The sequence below is a fragment of the Lynx canadensis genome, chromosome C1, assembly GCF_007474595.2.
Source record: "Lynx canadensis isolate LIC74 chromosome C1, mLynCan4.pri.v2, whole genome shotgun sequence".
In the NCBI taxonomy this organism is placed as follows: Eukaryota; Metazoa; Chordata; class Mammalia; order Carnivora; family Felidae; genus Lynx; species Lynx canadensis.
In genome coordinates, this window is record NC_044310.1 from 176,426,336 (window position 1) to 176,440,837 (window position 14,502).

General features: G+C 38.1%; 1 protein-coding gene across 7 annotated transcripts in view; it reads left to right on the forward strand.

Moving 5' to 3' along the window:
* The window catches only part of PMS1 (PMS1 homolog 1, mismatch repair system component), a 100,406-nt gene that overhangs the window by 58,927 nt on the left and 26,977 nt on the right, over window positions 1-14,502 (forward strand). For 5 of the 7 annotated variants that reach the window (XM_030325347.2, XM_030325353.2, XM_030325350.1 and 2 more), the window contains one exon: window positions 10,009-10,125. The exons of the other annotated variants lie outside the window; for them this stretch is intronic. In XM_030325347.2, the coding sequence (XP_030181207.1) occupies window positions 10,009-10,125 (117 nt within the window). The remainder of the gene's footprint in view (window positions 1-10,008; window positions 10,126-14,502) is intronic. 7 annotated transcript variants of the gene reach the window in all.

Consider the following 14,502-nt stretch of genomic DNA (forward strand, 5'->3'; position numbering starts at 1 on the left):
ATTGGGGTGCATGTGTCCCTTCGAAACAGCACACCTTTATCCTTTGGATAAATACCTAGTAGTGTAATTGCTGGGTCGTTGGGTAGTTCTAGTTCTAATTTTTTGAGGAACCTCCATACTGTTTTCCAGAATGGCTGCATCACTTTGCATTCCCACCAGCAGTGCAAAAGAGATCTTCTTTCTCTGCATCCTCACCAACATCTGTTGTTGCCAGAGTTGTTAACGTTAGCCATTCTGACAGATGTGAGGTGGTATCTCATTGTGGTTTTGATTTGTATTTCCCAGATGATGAGTGATGTTGAGCATTTTTTTTCATGTGTCTGTTAGCCATATGGATGTCTTATTTTGAACAGTGTCTGTTCATGTCTTTTGCCCATTTCTTCACTGAATTCTTTGTTTTTCAGGTGTTGAGTTTGGTAAGTTCTTTATAGATTTTGTATACTAACCTTTTATCTGATATGTCATTTGCAAATATCTTCTCCCATTTCGTTGGTTGCCTTTTAGTTTTGCTGATTGTTTCTTTCACTGTGCAGAAGCTTTTTATTTTGATGAGGTCCCAATAGTTCATTTTTGCTTTTGTTTCCCTTTCCTCCAGAGATGTGTTGAGTAAGAAGTTGCTGTGGCTGAAGTCAAAGAGGTTTTTGCCTGCTTTCTCCTCGAGGATTTTGATGACTTCCTGTTTTATTTTTAGGTCTTTCATCCATTTTGAGTTTATTTTTGTGTGTGGTGTAAGAAAATGGTCCAGGTTCATTCTGCATTTGGCTGTCCAGTTTTCCCAACACCATTTGCTGAAGAGACTGTCTTTATTCCATTGGGTATTCTTTCTGGCTTTGTCAAAGATTAGTTGGCCATATGTTTGTGGGTCCATTTCTGGGTTCTCTATTCTGTTCCATCGATCTGAGTGTCTGTTTCTGTGCCACTATATAGTGTCTTGATGATTATAGCTTTGTAATACACCTTGAAATCCAGAATTGTGATGCCTCCAGCTTTGGTTTTCTTTTTCAGGATTGCTTTGGCTATTCAGGGTCTTTTCTGGTCCCATACAAATTTTAGGATTGTTTGTTCTAGCTCTGTGAAGAATGCTGGTGTTGTTTTCTTTTTTTTTTTTTTTTTTTTTATGAAATTTATTGACAAATTGGTTTCCATACAACACCCAGTGCTCCTCCCAAAAGGTGCCCTCCTCAATACCCATCACCCACCCTCCCCTCCCTCCCACCCCCCATCAACCCTCAGTTTGTTCTCAGTTTTTAACAGTCTCTTATGCTTTGGCTCTCTCCCACTCTAACCTCTTTTTTTTTTTTTTCCTTCCCCTCCCCCATGGGTTCCTGTTAAGTTTCTCAGGATCCACATAAGAGTGAAACCATATGGTATCTGTCTTTCTCTGTATGGCTTATTTCACTTAGCATTACACTCTCCAGTTCCATCCACGTTGCTACAAAGGGCCATATTTCATTTTTTCTCATTGCCACATAGTACTCCATTGTGTATATATACCACAATTTCTTTATCCATTCATCAGTTGATGGACATTTAGGCTCTTTCCATAATTTGGCTATTGTTGAGAGTGCTGCTATGAACATTGGGGTACAAGTGCCCCTATGCATCAGTACTCCTGTATCCCTTGGATAAATTCCTAGCAGTGCTATTGCTGGGTCATAGGGTAGGTCTATTTTTAATTTTCTGAGGAACCTCCACACTGCTTTCCAGAGCGGCTGCACCAGTTTGCATTCCCACCAACAGTGCAAGAGGGTTCCCGTTTCTCCACATCCTCTCCAGCATCTATAGTCTCCTGATTTGTTCATTTTGGCCACTCTGACTGGCGTGAGGTGATACCTGAGTGTGGTTTTGATTTGTATTTCCCTGATAAGGAGCGACGCTGAACATCTTTTCATGTGCCTGTTGGCCATCTGGATGTCTTCTTTAGAGAAGTGTCTATTCATGTTTTCTGCCCATTTCTTCACTGGGTTATTTGTTTTTTGGGTGTGGAGTTTGGTGAGCTCTTTATAGATTTTAGATACTAGCCCTTTGTCCGATATGTCATTTGCAAATATCTTTTCCCATTCCGTTGGTTGCCTTTTAGTTTTGTTGGTTGTTTCCTTTGCTGTGCAGAAGCTTTTTATCTTCATAAGGTCCCAGTAATTCACTTTTGCTTTTAATTCCCTTGCCTTTGGGGATGTGTCGAGTAAGAGATTGCTACGGCTGAGGTCAGAGAGATCTTTTCCTGCTTTCTCCTCTAAGGTTTTGATGGTTTCCTGTCTCACATTTAGGTCCTTTATCCATTTTGAGTTTATTTTTGTAAATGGTGTGAGAAAGTGGTCTAGTTTCAACCTTCTGCATGTTGCTGTCCAGTTCTCCCAGCACCATTTGTTAAAGAGGCTGTCTTTTTTCCATTGGATGTTCTTTCCTGCTTTGTCAAAGATGAGTTGGCCATACGTTTGTGGGTCTAGTTCTGGGGTTTCTGTTCTATTCCATTGGTCTGTGTGTCTGTTTTTGTGCCATGCTGGTGTTGTTTTCATAGGGATGGCATTAAATATGTAGATTGCTTTGGGTAGTATTGACATTTTAACAATATTTGTTCTTCCAATCCATGAGCATGGAATATTTTTCCTTTGTGTGTGTGTGTGTGTCTTCTTAAGTTTCTTTTATAAGCTTTCTATAGTTTTCAGTGTATAGATTTTTCACCTCTTTGGTTAGGTTTATTTGTAGGTATTTTATGAGTTTTGGTGCAATTGTAAATGGGATCAATTCTTTGAATTCTCTTTCTGTTGCTTCATTATTGGTGTATAGAAATGCAACTGATTTCTGTGCATTGATTTTATATCCTACAACTTTTCTGAATTCATGAATCAATTCTAGCTGGGTTTTTTGGTAGAATCTTTTGGGTTTTCTGTATAGAATATCATGTCATCTGCGAAGAGTGCAAGTTTGACTTCCTCCTTGCCAGTTTGGGTATCTTTTATTCCTTTGTGTTGTCTGATTGCTGAGGCTAAGACTTCCAATACTGTGTTGAATAACAGTGGTATGAGTGGACATCCCTGTCATGTTCCTGACCTAAGGGGGAAGCTGTCAGTTTTTCCCCATTGAGGATGATATTAGCAGTGGGTCTCTCATATATGGCTTCTGTGATCTTGAGGTATGATCCTTCTATCCCTACTTTCTTGAGGGTTTTTATCAAGAAAGGATGCTGTATTTTGTTGAATGCTTTCTCTGCATCTATTGAGAGGATCATGTGGTTCTTACTCTTTATTTTATTAACACAATACATCACATTGATTTGCGGACATTAAACCAACCTTGCATCCCAGGTATAAGTCCCACTTGATTGTGGTGAATAATTTTTTTAATGTACTGTTGGATCTGGTTAGCTATTATCTTGTTGAGAATTTTTGCATCCATGTTCATCAGGGAAATTGGTCTGTAGTTCTCCTTTTTAGTGGGGTCCTTGTCTGGTTTTGGAATCAAGGTAATGCTGGCCTCATAGAATGAGTTTGAAGTTTTCCTTCCATTTCTATTTTCTGGAACAGCTTCAAAAGAATAGTTGTTAACTCTTCTTTGTTTGGTAGATTCCCCTGGAAAACCATCCAGCCCTGGATTTTTGTTTTTTGGGAGGTATTATGCATTATAATTATTTTAATATTTTGTTTTCCTTTTATATTTTTAGCTTGTTGAGAGCCAGTTCCTTGTCCTTTCATCTTTGTATTCCCAGCTTTTAGCATGGAATCTGGTATGAAGTTAATGCTCAGTAAATATTTGCTGAAAAAATTCAAAATCAGTTTCTCTAATTAATTGGGATAAGTATATATTATATGTAATGAAATTAAAGATTAGAAATGTTCTTGTGATTCTTCATCCCATGTTTCCTGGAGCAGTGACAGTTTTAAATAGTCCAGTGTATTGTCCTTTAAGTATAAATGTAGTTATCAAGACATAATTTTTTGTTTAGAAATATACACATTAAACCTATACCTCAGTTTTTAATTGTTTACTATTTTTTAATACTTAGATTTCATGTAGTTTGTATATTTTTTTCTAATTCAGATCACTTCCAAAGCAATACATAATAGTGAGATGTTGAAATTTAGGATGGAACAATACCTAAATTGTCTTCCTCATTCTGTCATTTTGCTGTGCACTTTGGGCCTAATTACTGCACATCTATATTTATATGTATATTAATGAATGAAAATTATTGGAAATTTAGAAATCCTTAGGTATAAGGCTCTGTTATAAGATTAAGGTTGGTACTGACAGCTGTAGTCTGAAAAATACTGTGATATTTGTATTATAGGATAGTAATTCCCTATCTTTTTGGATTTCATTATTCTGGTATGTTCTTTTTTGGGGGGGACCCCAATTATTTACCTTTAAGTGAATAGATTAAAAATAATTTTGGTTTGAGAATACATTAATACCCTCAAGTTAATTAGACAGTAGATAGTTATCACATAGCCATGGAGGGTAATTATACATGAAAATGCATTTCTCTTTAAGAATTCCCAATTAGGGTCTGGCATTGGCTCTAGCTTATTACTGTTTTTAACTAGAGAGGGGAGGGATGTTAGCAAAGTAAAAACAGTGAGTTTGTAGCCATAAAAGTTGGGTATAAATCATGGTTCCATGACCTGCTATCTAAGTTTCTTTGGGTAAATCAGTCAGTATCAGCTTCAGTTTCCTCATTTACATAATGAGATAATAATACCTACATGAAATAGTTGTGAAAATTAACAGTACTTTCTATGATAGTAGTGCCAAGTAAGTTTTTCCTAAATCATAACTCCTGTTGAATTAGTATTAATAAAACCCTAGGAATAAGTTTTTCCTGTTAAATATCAGGTAGTTTGTCTTATTAAGTACTACCTGTGTTTTCCCAAGCAGGTTTGTCTTTAAGATTCTAAAAACAGTGCTTTACAGATGATAAACATCAACATGCAGAGTCAGTGCTAATTGTTATGTCCAGAAGAGCACTTTCCTTCATTACTATCCCCTAACCTGCCAGTTAGAGGACAACATGAATCTATTTACTTCACCTTTCATTTTAGTATATATAATATTGTTAGTACTTAAAACTACCTGTGTAAATTCCTGGTCATGTTAAGGAGCTTGTTTGGCCAGTCAGAAGGTCTCTCTTTTGGTCAAGTCAAAACCTCTCTTTCTCTTTCTGTCTGTCTGTCTGTCTCTCTCTCTCTCTCTCTCTCTCTCTCTCTCTCTCAAGCCTTCTCTGCAATCAGATATTTAAATCGGTATGTTTTCACTCACAACCAGTAACTTTTCTACATTACAGGGAAAAAAAAAAATAGAACAAAGAGGAACTTATCAACCTCCAGTCATTGAATCTATAAACCTACCTGTGTGTGTACCCATTCTTCTTCATTGCTTCTGATTCAAGTGTGTCATATTAAGACCCACCCTTGATCCACACTTGCCTCGATTATTCCTCTGCTTTCAGTTTATAGCCAAACTGTCTAAGTGTTTATTTATTTTGATAGAGAATGAGAGAGAGTGTATGCACGAGTGGGGGGGGGGGGCAGAGAGAGAGAGACAGAGACAGAGAATCCCAACAGGCTCCACGCTGTCAGTGCAGAGCCTGACATGGGACTCAGTCTCTGGAGCTGTAAGATCATGACCTGAGCTGAAATCAAGAGGTGGACACTTAACCAGCTGAGCCACCCAGAAACCCTACAGCCAAACTTTCTGAAATACTATCTAGGTTCATCTCTTTTTTTTTAATGTCCTCACTTTAATCACTATCCAGCCATTGACATTTGGCTTTATTTACTCTCCTTTCCTAGAACTGATTGTTAAATCCTGTGGCCACATCTTTGCATACTCTTGACATTGGACTCTTGACATTGGTCAAATATGACTACTTCTTAAAAATTTTTCTTGTTCTGTGTACCATACTGTTTGGTAGCTCTTCCTGCCTTTGTGGCCACTCCTTTTCAGTCTGTTTTTCCTCTGCAGGTCCCTTGAATGTTAATGTTTTCTCCTAGCCCCTTTACACATTTTTCTGAGGATTTAGGAAGTGCCATGTAAATATTTGTTGAGTGAACAACTTATGACTGTATTGATGGTCTCCAGAGATTTGACTATAATTGGATCTTGTTAACTGAAGAAATTGCAGTATATCATACCTGATGGTGCACTTCACAGTCAAACTTTGGTCAGTCTCTCGGGACCATGATTCTTTTAAACTACCCTACTACATATTTGCAGTGGAAAAAATCTGGGCTCGTTATTCAGCTTTTATGTCTGTGAGGTTCACTTAGCTTTTTGTAAGTGTTCTGTATATAAAAGGTAATTACAAAGATAATTTTATTTTATTTCATTTTTTTAATATGAAATTTATTGTCAGATTGGTTTCCATACAACACCCAGTGCTCATTCCAACAGGTGCCTTCCTCAGTGCCCATCACCCACTTTCCCCTCCCTCCCATCAAACCTCAGTTTATTCTCAGTTTTTAAGAGTCTCTTATGGTTTGCCTCCATCCCTCGCTAACTTTTTTTTTCCCCCTTCCCCTCCCCCATGGTCTTCTGTTAAGTTTCTCAGGATCCACATAAGAGTGAAAACATGGTATCTATCTTTCTCTGTATGACTTATTTCACTTAGCATCACACTCTCCAGTTCCATCCACGTTGCTACAAAAGGCCATATTTCATTCTTTCTCATTGCCAAATAGTATTCCATTGTATATATAAACCACAACTTCTTTATCCATTCATCAGTTGACATTTAGGCTCTTCCCATAATTTGCCTATTGTTGAAAGTGCTGCTATAAACATTGGGGTACAAGTGCCCCTATGCATCAGCACTCCTGTATGCCTTGGGTAAATTTCTAGCAGTATTATTGCTGGGTCATAGAGTAGATCTATTTTTAATTTTTTGAGGAACCTCCACACTGTTTTCCAGAGTGGCTGCACCAATTTGCATTCCCACCAACAGTGCAAGAAGGTTCCCATTTCTCCACATCCTCGCCAACATCTGTAGTCTCCTGATTTGTTCATTTTAGCCACTTTAACTGACATGAGGTGGTATCTCAATGTGGTTTTGATTTGTATTTCCCTGATGAGGAGTGACATTGAGCATCTGTTCTTGTGCCTGTTGGCCATCTGGATGTCTTCTTTAGAGAAGTGTCTATTCATGTTTTCTGCCCATTTCTTCACTGGGTTATTTGTTTTTTGGGTGTGGAGTTTGGTGAGTTCCTTATAGATTTTAGATACTAGCCCTTTGTCCGATATGTCATTTGCAAATATCTTTTCCCATTCCATTGGTTGCCTTTTAGTTTTGTTGGTTGTTTCCTTTGCTGTGCAGAAGCTTTTTATTTTCATGAGGTCTCAATAGTTCATTTTTGGTATTAAGTCCCTTGCCTTTGGAGATGTGTCAAGTAAGAAATTGCCGCGGCTGAGGTCAGAGAGGTTTTTTCCTGCTTTTGATGGTTTTTGATGGTTTCCTCTAGGGTTTTGATGGTTTCCTGTCTCACATTCAGGTCCTTTATCCATTTTGAGTTTATTTTGTGAATGGTGTAAGAAAGTGATCTAGTTTCATCCTTCTGCGTGTTGCTGTCCAGTTCTCCCAGCACCATTTGTTAAAGAGATTGTCTTTTTTTCCATTGGATATTCTTTCCTGCTTTGTCAAAGATTAGTTGTCCATACTTTTGTGGGTTCATTTCTGGAGTCTTTGTTCTATTCCATTGGTCTGTGTGTCTATTTTTGTGCCAGTACCGTGCTGTCTTGATGATTACAGCTTTGTGGTAGAGGCTAAAGCCTGGGATTGTGATACCTCCCGCTTTGGTGGTCTTCTTCAATATTACTTTGGCTATTCGGGGTCTTTTGTGGTTCCATACAAATTTTAGGACTGCTTGGGGCGCCTGGGTGGCTCAGTCGGTTAAGCGTCCGACTTCAGCTCAGGTCACGATCTCATGGTCCGTGAGTTTAAGCCCCGCGTCAGGCTCTGGGCTGATGGCTCAGAGCCTGGAGCCTGCTTCCGGTTCTGTGTCTCCCTCTCTCTCTGACCCTTCCCCGTTCATGCTCTGTCTCGCTCTGTCTCTCTCTGTCTCAAAAATAAATAAACGTTAAAAAAAAAAAAATTTAGGACTGCTTGTTCTAGCCTCGAGAAGAATGCTGGTGTGATTTTGATAGGGATTGCATTGAACGTGTAGATTGCTTTGGGTAGTATTGACATTTTAACAATATTATTCTTCCAATCCATGAGCACAGACTGTTTTTCCATTTCTTTGTATCTTCTTCAGTTTTCTTCATAAGCTTTCGATAGTTTTCAGCATACAGATCTTTTACCTCTTTGGTTAGGTTTATTCCCGGGTAGTTTATGCTTCTTGGTGCAATTGTGAATGGGATCAGTTTCTTTATTTGTCTTTCTGTTGCTTCATTATTAGTGTATAAGAATGCAACTGATTTCTGTACGTTAATTTTGTATCCTGCGACTTTGCTGAATTCATGTATCAGTTCTAGCAGACTTTTGGTGGAGTCTGTCAGGTTTTCCATGTATAATATCATGTCATCTGCAAAAAGTGAAAGCTTGACTTCATCTTTGCCAAATTTGATGCCTTTGATTTCATTTTGTTGTCTGATTGCTGATGCTGGAATTTCCAACACTACATTAAACAACAGCGGTGAGAGTGGACATCCCTGTCATGTTCCTGATCTCAGGGGAGAAGTTCTCAGTTTTTCCCCATTGAGGATGATATTAGCTGTGGGCTTTTCATTAGAAAGGGAAGGAAAACTTCCAGGCTTATTTTATGAAGCCAGCATTAGTTTGATTCCCAAACCAGACAGAGACCCAGCAAAAAAAGAGAACTATAGGCCAATATCCCTGATGAATATGGATGCAAAAATTCTCAACAAGATGCTAGCAAATCGAATTCAACAGCATATAAAAAAATTATTCACCGTGATCAAGTGGGATTCATTCATGGGCTGCAGGGCTAGTTCAATATTTGCAAATCAACCAATGTGATACATCACATTAATAAAAGAAAAGATGAGAACCATATGATCCTGTCAATCGATGCAGAAAAAGCATTTGACAAAATTCAGCATCCTTTCTTAATAAAAACCCTGGAGAAAGTCGGGATAGAAGTAACATAGAAAGATAATTTTATTTTATTTTTTTTTTTTATTTAAAAAAAATTTTTTTTAACATTTATTCTTGAGACAGAGACAGAGCGTGAACAGGGGAGGGGCAGAGAGAGAGGGAGACCCAGAATCTGAAACAGCCACCCGGCTCTGAGCTGTCAGCACAGAGCCTGACGTGGGGCTCAAACCCACAAACTGTGAGATCATGACCTGAGCTGAAGTTGGACGCTTAACCGACTGAGCCACCCAGGCGCCCAAAGATAATTTTATTTATTTATTTATTTTATTTTTTTATTTTATTTTTGGGACAGAGAGAGACAGAGCATGAACGGGGGAGGGGCAGAGAGAGAAGGAGACACAGAATCGGAAACAGGCTCCAGGCTCTGAGCCATCAGCCCAGAGCCCGACGCGGGGCTCGAACTCACAGACCGCGAGATCGTGACCTGGCTGAAGTCGGACGCTTAACCGACTGCACCACCCAGGCGCCCCCAAAGATAATTTTAAAGAGCATGCATTATCTCAAATTTTTATATGTTTATTTACAGAAATCATTTAGCTTAACAATTTAAATGTACTTTGAATTATATATTCTAAAGTTTAGGATTAGGTACTGGCCTTTGTGTTTGCCTACATTGTATATTTTCATCTTTCAACAATTCTGGGAGATAAATATTGTTAGTCATCTTGTAGAGAGAACACCGAGGTTAGGGGAAGTTAAATAGATTTTATGCTGTAACATATACAGTTGCTAAAATTCAGAACCAGAGTTCTGACTGACTGTATAGCCCATGCTTCTCTTCTAAATGATATTGAAAACACAAGCTGGGGATGAATGCTAAATACAGAAATAAATGGTGTAGTACTTGAGTTTAGTAAATCTAAATTGTATTCAAAGTTATCTGTGTCTTTTGTCCTTAGGCGGTTATTTGGCAGAAAACTAGAGTATCTGATCATAAGATGGCTCTCATGTCTGTTCTGGGGACTGCTGTTATGGGCAACATGGAATCCTTTCAGTACCACTGTGAAGAATCTCAGGTATACAACAAAGTGTTCTTTAATAATTCTGGTTTAACAATGAAACTCAATTATTTTTCTTCTGGGGAGTTGAGGTGGCAATAAGTTCTTGTAACATTTTACTTAAATATATGTATAGGTAAAAAAAGAACATAACATTTACAGCTTATATTTAACCCTCTCTCCCTATCCCTACTTCCTGTTTTTATCTTTGTATTTGTTTTTAATTTTAAGCATTGTGGTTACATTATTTTTTTTTATAATGATTTTCAATTAAGTATCTTATCTGTTTACATTTCAGTATTAAAGAAGAGTTGAGTTCTCTTACCTTTGTTTTCCCTTTCCTATTCTAAATAGATTCTGCATCTTTCTTTTCTTGATCTCTGGCTTCAGACAGTGCTTTTTGAGTTCCTATAATGTTAGATGAGGTTACGAACACTCCAACTCTTACTTGCTCTTCCCTCTCTCAATTGTGTCCACTCTACTTTTATGTTGTCAACAATTTGTTTTCTTTTGTAACCATTTTTAACTTTTCCATCTTTTGTTTGAAAATTGATTCTAAAAGTTGAAAACTTATATGGAGTATATTACTATGGCTACAAATAATTTACATTGTAAAGCCTAGTATTGTTCTAGGATCACATTTCTTAAGAATCCACGTTATGTATCCATGCCATACAAATGAGACTATTTCTATTGTCCCAATTAAATAGAATATCCTTTCTTGTCCTATTTATTGCTCAAAATGTCATGTTTTTCTTTGCTTTATCTGTGAACTCTTATATAGTTTCTTGCTTTTTCTGGAGTTTCTAAGATCTGGGTTTTTTCCCTTTTTTAAGTGAAGAAACTTTTCTTTGTCTTGTCAGCAATAAAAGCCAGCACTTTTACTTACTCCAACTATAGCTAGAGTTCCATTTTTTTTTTTTTTAATAATTAGATTTAGAACCCAATTTCTTATTTGGACTGATCGCATATCAGGCATTCTGCACAGATCTTATCCTGGAATGGAATTTTTTTTCATAGGAGTACTAGTTGTTTCCACTATTTTTTATATCCCATGCTTTTTTCTTTCTTAGTCTTTGTTATCATTTTTCTCATATACATCTTTAGTTAACTTCCACAGAAAGGGGATATGAGAGGTAGACTTTTATATACAAGAATGACTTTATTTTGTACTTCTCTTGATAGTCTGGTAGAGGTAGAATTCTAGGTTGAAAATAAGGTTTTTTTTATGTTTTTTTTTCAATATATGAAGTTTATTGTCAAATTGGTTTCCATAACACCCAGTGTTCATCCCAAAAGGTGCCCTCCTCAATACCCATCACCCACCCTTCCCTCCCTCCCACCCCCCATCAACTCTCAGTTTGTTCTCAGTTTTTAAGAGTCTCTTATGCTTTGGCTCTCTTCCACTCTAACCTCTTTTTTTTTTTTTCCTTCCCCTCCCCCATGGGTTTCTGTTAAGTTTCTCAGGATCCACATAAGAGTGAAACCATATGGTATCTGTCTTTCTCTGTATGGCTTATTTCACTTAGCATCACACTCTCCAGTTCCATCCATGTTGCTACAAAGGGCCATATTTCATTCTTTCTCATTGCCACATAGTACTCCTTTGTGTATATAAACCACAATTTCTTTATCCATTCATGAGTTGATGGACATTTAGGCTCTTTCCATAATTTGGCTATTGTTGAGAGTGCTGCTATAAACATTGGGGTACAAGTGCCCCTATGCATCAGCACTCCTGTATCCCTTGGGTACATTCCTAGCAGTGCTATTGCTGGGTCATAGGGTAGGTCTATTTTTAATTTTTTGAGGAACCTCCACACTGTTTTCCAGAGTGGCTGCACCAATTTGCATTCCCACCAACAGTGCAAGAGGGTTCCTGTTTCTCCACATCCTCGCCAGCATCTATAGTCCCCTGATATGTTCATTTTGGCCACTCTGACTGGCGTGAGGTGATATCTGAGTGTGGTTTTGATTTGTATTTCCCTGATGAGGAGCGACGTTGAGCATCTTTTCATGTGCCTGTTGGCCATCCGGATGTCTTCTTTAGAGAAGTGTCTATTCATGTTTTCTGCCCATTTCTTCACTGGGTTATTTGTTTTTCGGGTGTGGAGTTTGGTGAGCTCTTTATAGATTTTGGATACTAGCCCTTTGTCCAATAGGTCATTTGCGAATATCTTTTCCCATTCCATTGGTTGCCTTTTAGTTTTGTTGGTTGTTTCCTTTGCTGTGCAGAAGCTTTTTATTTTCACAAGGTCCCAGTAGTTCATTTTTGCTTTTAATTCCCTTGCCTTTGGGGATGTGTCAAGTAAGAGATTGCTACGGCTGAGGTCAGAGAGGTCTTTTCCTGCTTTCTCCTCTAGGGTTTTGATGGTTTCCTGTCTCACATTCAGGTCCTTCATCCATTTTGAGTTTATTTTTGTGAATGGTGTGAGAAAGTGGTCTAGTTTCAATCTTCTGCATGTTGCTGTCCAGTTCTCCCAGCACCATTTGTTAAAGAGACTGTCTTTTTTCCATTGGATATTCTTTCCTGCTTTGTCAAAGATGAGTTGGCCATACGTTTGTGGGTCTAGTTCTGGGGTTTCTATTCTATTCTGTTGGTCTATGTGTCTGTTTTTGTGCCAATACCATGCTGTCTTGATGATTACAGCTTTGTAGTAGAGGCTAAAGTCTGGGATTGTGATGCCTCCTGCTTTGGTCTTCAGAATTCCTTTGGCTATTCGGGGCCTTTTGTGGTTCCATATGAATTTTAGGATTGCTTGTTCTAGTTGCGAGAAGAATGCTGGTGCAATTTTGATTGGGATTGCATTGAATGTGTAGATAGCTTTGGGTGGTATTGACATTTTGACAATATTTATTCTTCCAATCCATGAGCACGGAATGTCTTTCCATTTCTTTATATCTTCTTCAATTTCCTTCATAAGCTTTCTATAGTTTTCAGCATACAGATCCTTTACATCTTTGGTTACATTTATTCCTAGGTATTTTATGCTTCTTGGTGCAATTGTGAATGGATCAGTTTCTTTTTTTTTTTTTTTTTAATTTTTTTTAACTTTTTTTTAATTTATTTTTGAGACAGAGAGAGACAGAGCATGAACAGGGGAGGGGCAGAGAGAGAGGGAGACACAGAATCTGAAGCAGGCTCCAGGCTCTGAGCCATCAGCCCAGAGCCCGACGCAGGGCTCGAACTCACGGACCGCGAGATCGTGACCTGAGCTGAAGTCGGACGCTTAACCGACTGAGCCACTCAGGCGCCCCGGGATCAATTTCTTTGTCTTTCTGTTGCCTCATTATTAGTGTATAAGAATGCAGCTGATTTCTGTACATTGATTTTGTATCCTGCAACTTTGCTAAATTCATGTATCAGTTCTACCAGAGAAAATAAGTTTAAAGGCATTTAATGTCTTTGACCATTCACTGTGGCTGATGGGAAGATGTATGCATTCCAATTCTTTCTTTCTAGCTGATCTGTATTTTTTTTTTTCTGAACATTTTTTAGGATCTTTGTGTTCAGTTTTTTAAGCATGTCTATAGATGTGTCTTTTATTACTCATTTGCTTTTTATGCTGAACACTTGGTTTGAGACTTCTTGAGTCTGAATAGTCATATATCTTTTTCAGCTCTGGGTTATATACTTCTAGCTGTCATAACTTTGATCATTTTTCTCTTTTTTTTGAGAGACAGAGCATGAGTGGGGGAGGGGCAGAGAGAGAGAGGGAGACACAGAATCCGAAGCAGGCTCCAGGCTCTGAGCTCTCAGCACAGAGCCTGACACGGGGCTCAAACCACAAACTGTGAGATTGTGACCTGACCCGAAGTCACACGCTGAACCGACTGAGCCACCCAGGCACCTCAATAATTTTTCTCTTTTAATTAAACTCCTTATTATTGATTTAGGACTTCCTCTTATTTTTCTCTTACTGTTTTTCTCAGGTTTTCATCTTTTTTCTGTAAGTTTTTGGAGATGTCTGACCCTCTTTTGCCCCTTCTGAATATTTTGAAACCTTTATGTTTAATTTCCAAGAGCATTTTTAAATTTACCGCTTTTTCACAACTTCTTACTGTTTTGTGGATACAAAATCTTGAATCTTTAGAGATGCTAAGTTTTGTTTCTATTTTAAAGTTGTTTGTTAAACTATCTATTGCTTAGGAGGTCAATTTTGCTTTGCTTTTCAGGTCTTTTACCTCCAAGCCATCTTTTTGTGTGAATAAGAAATCTAATTGGGAACTCAGTGTTTGTGGCTAGACTTATTGACTATTAGGCTTTACTTGACTATTAATTAATCAAGATCCTGTTCCTGTTCCCAGACTCTGGGGGAGTCACAAATACCATCATGGGGTGGGGACTTAGCACACTGCACTCATACTCACTGTTCTAGTTCTCAGGAAATTCAT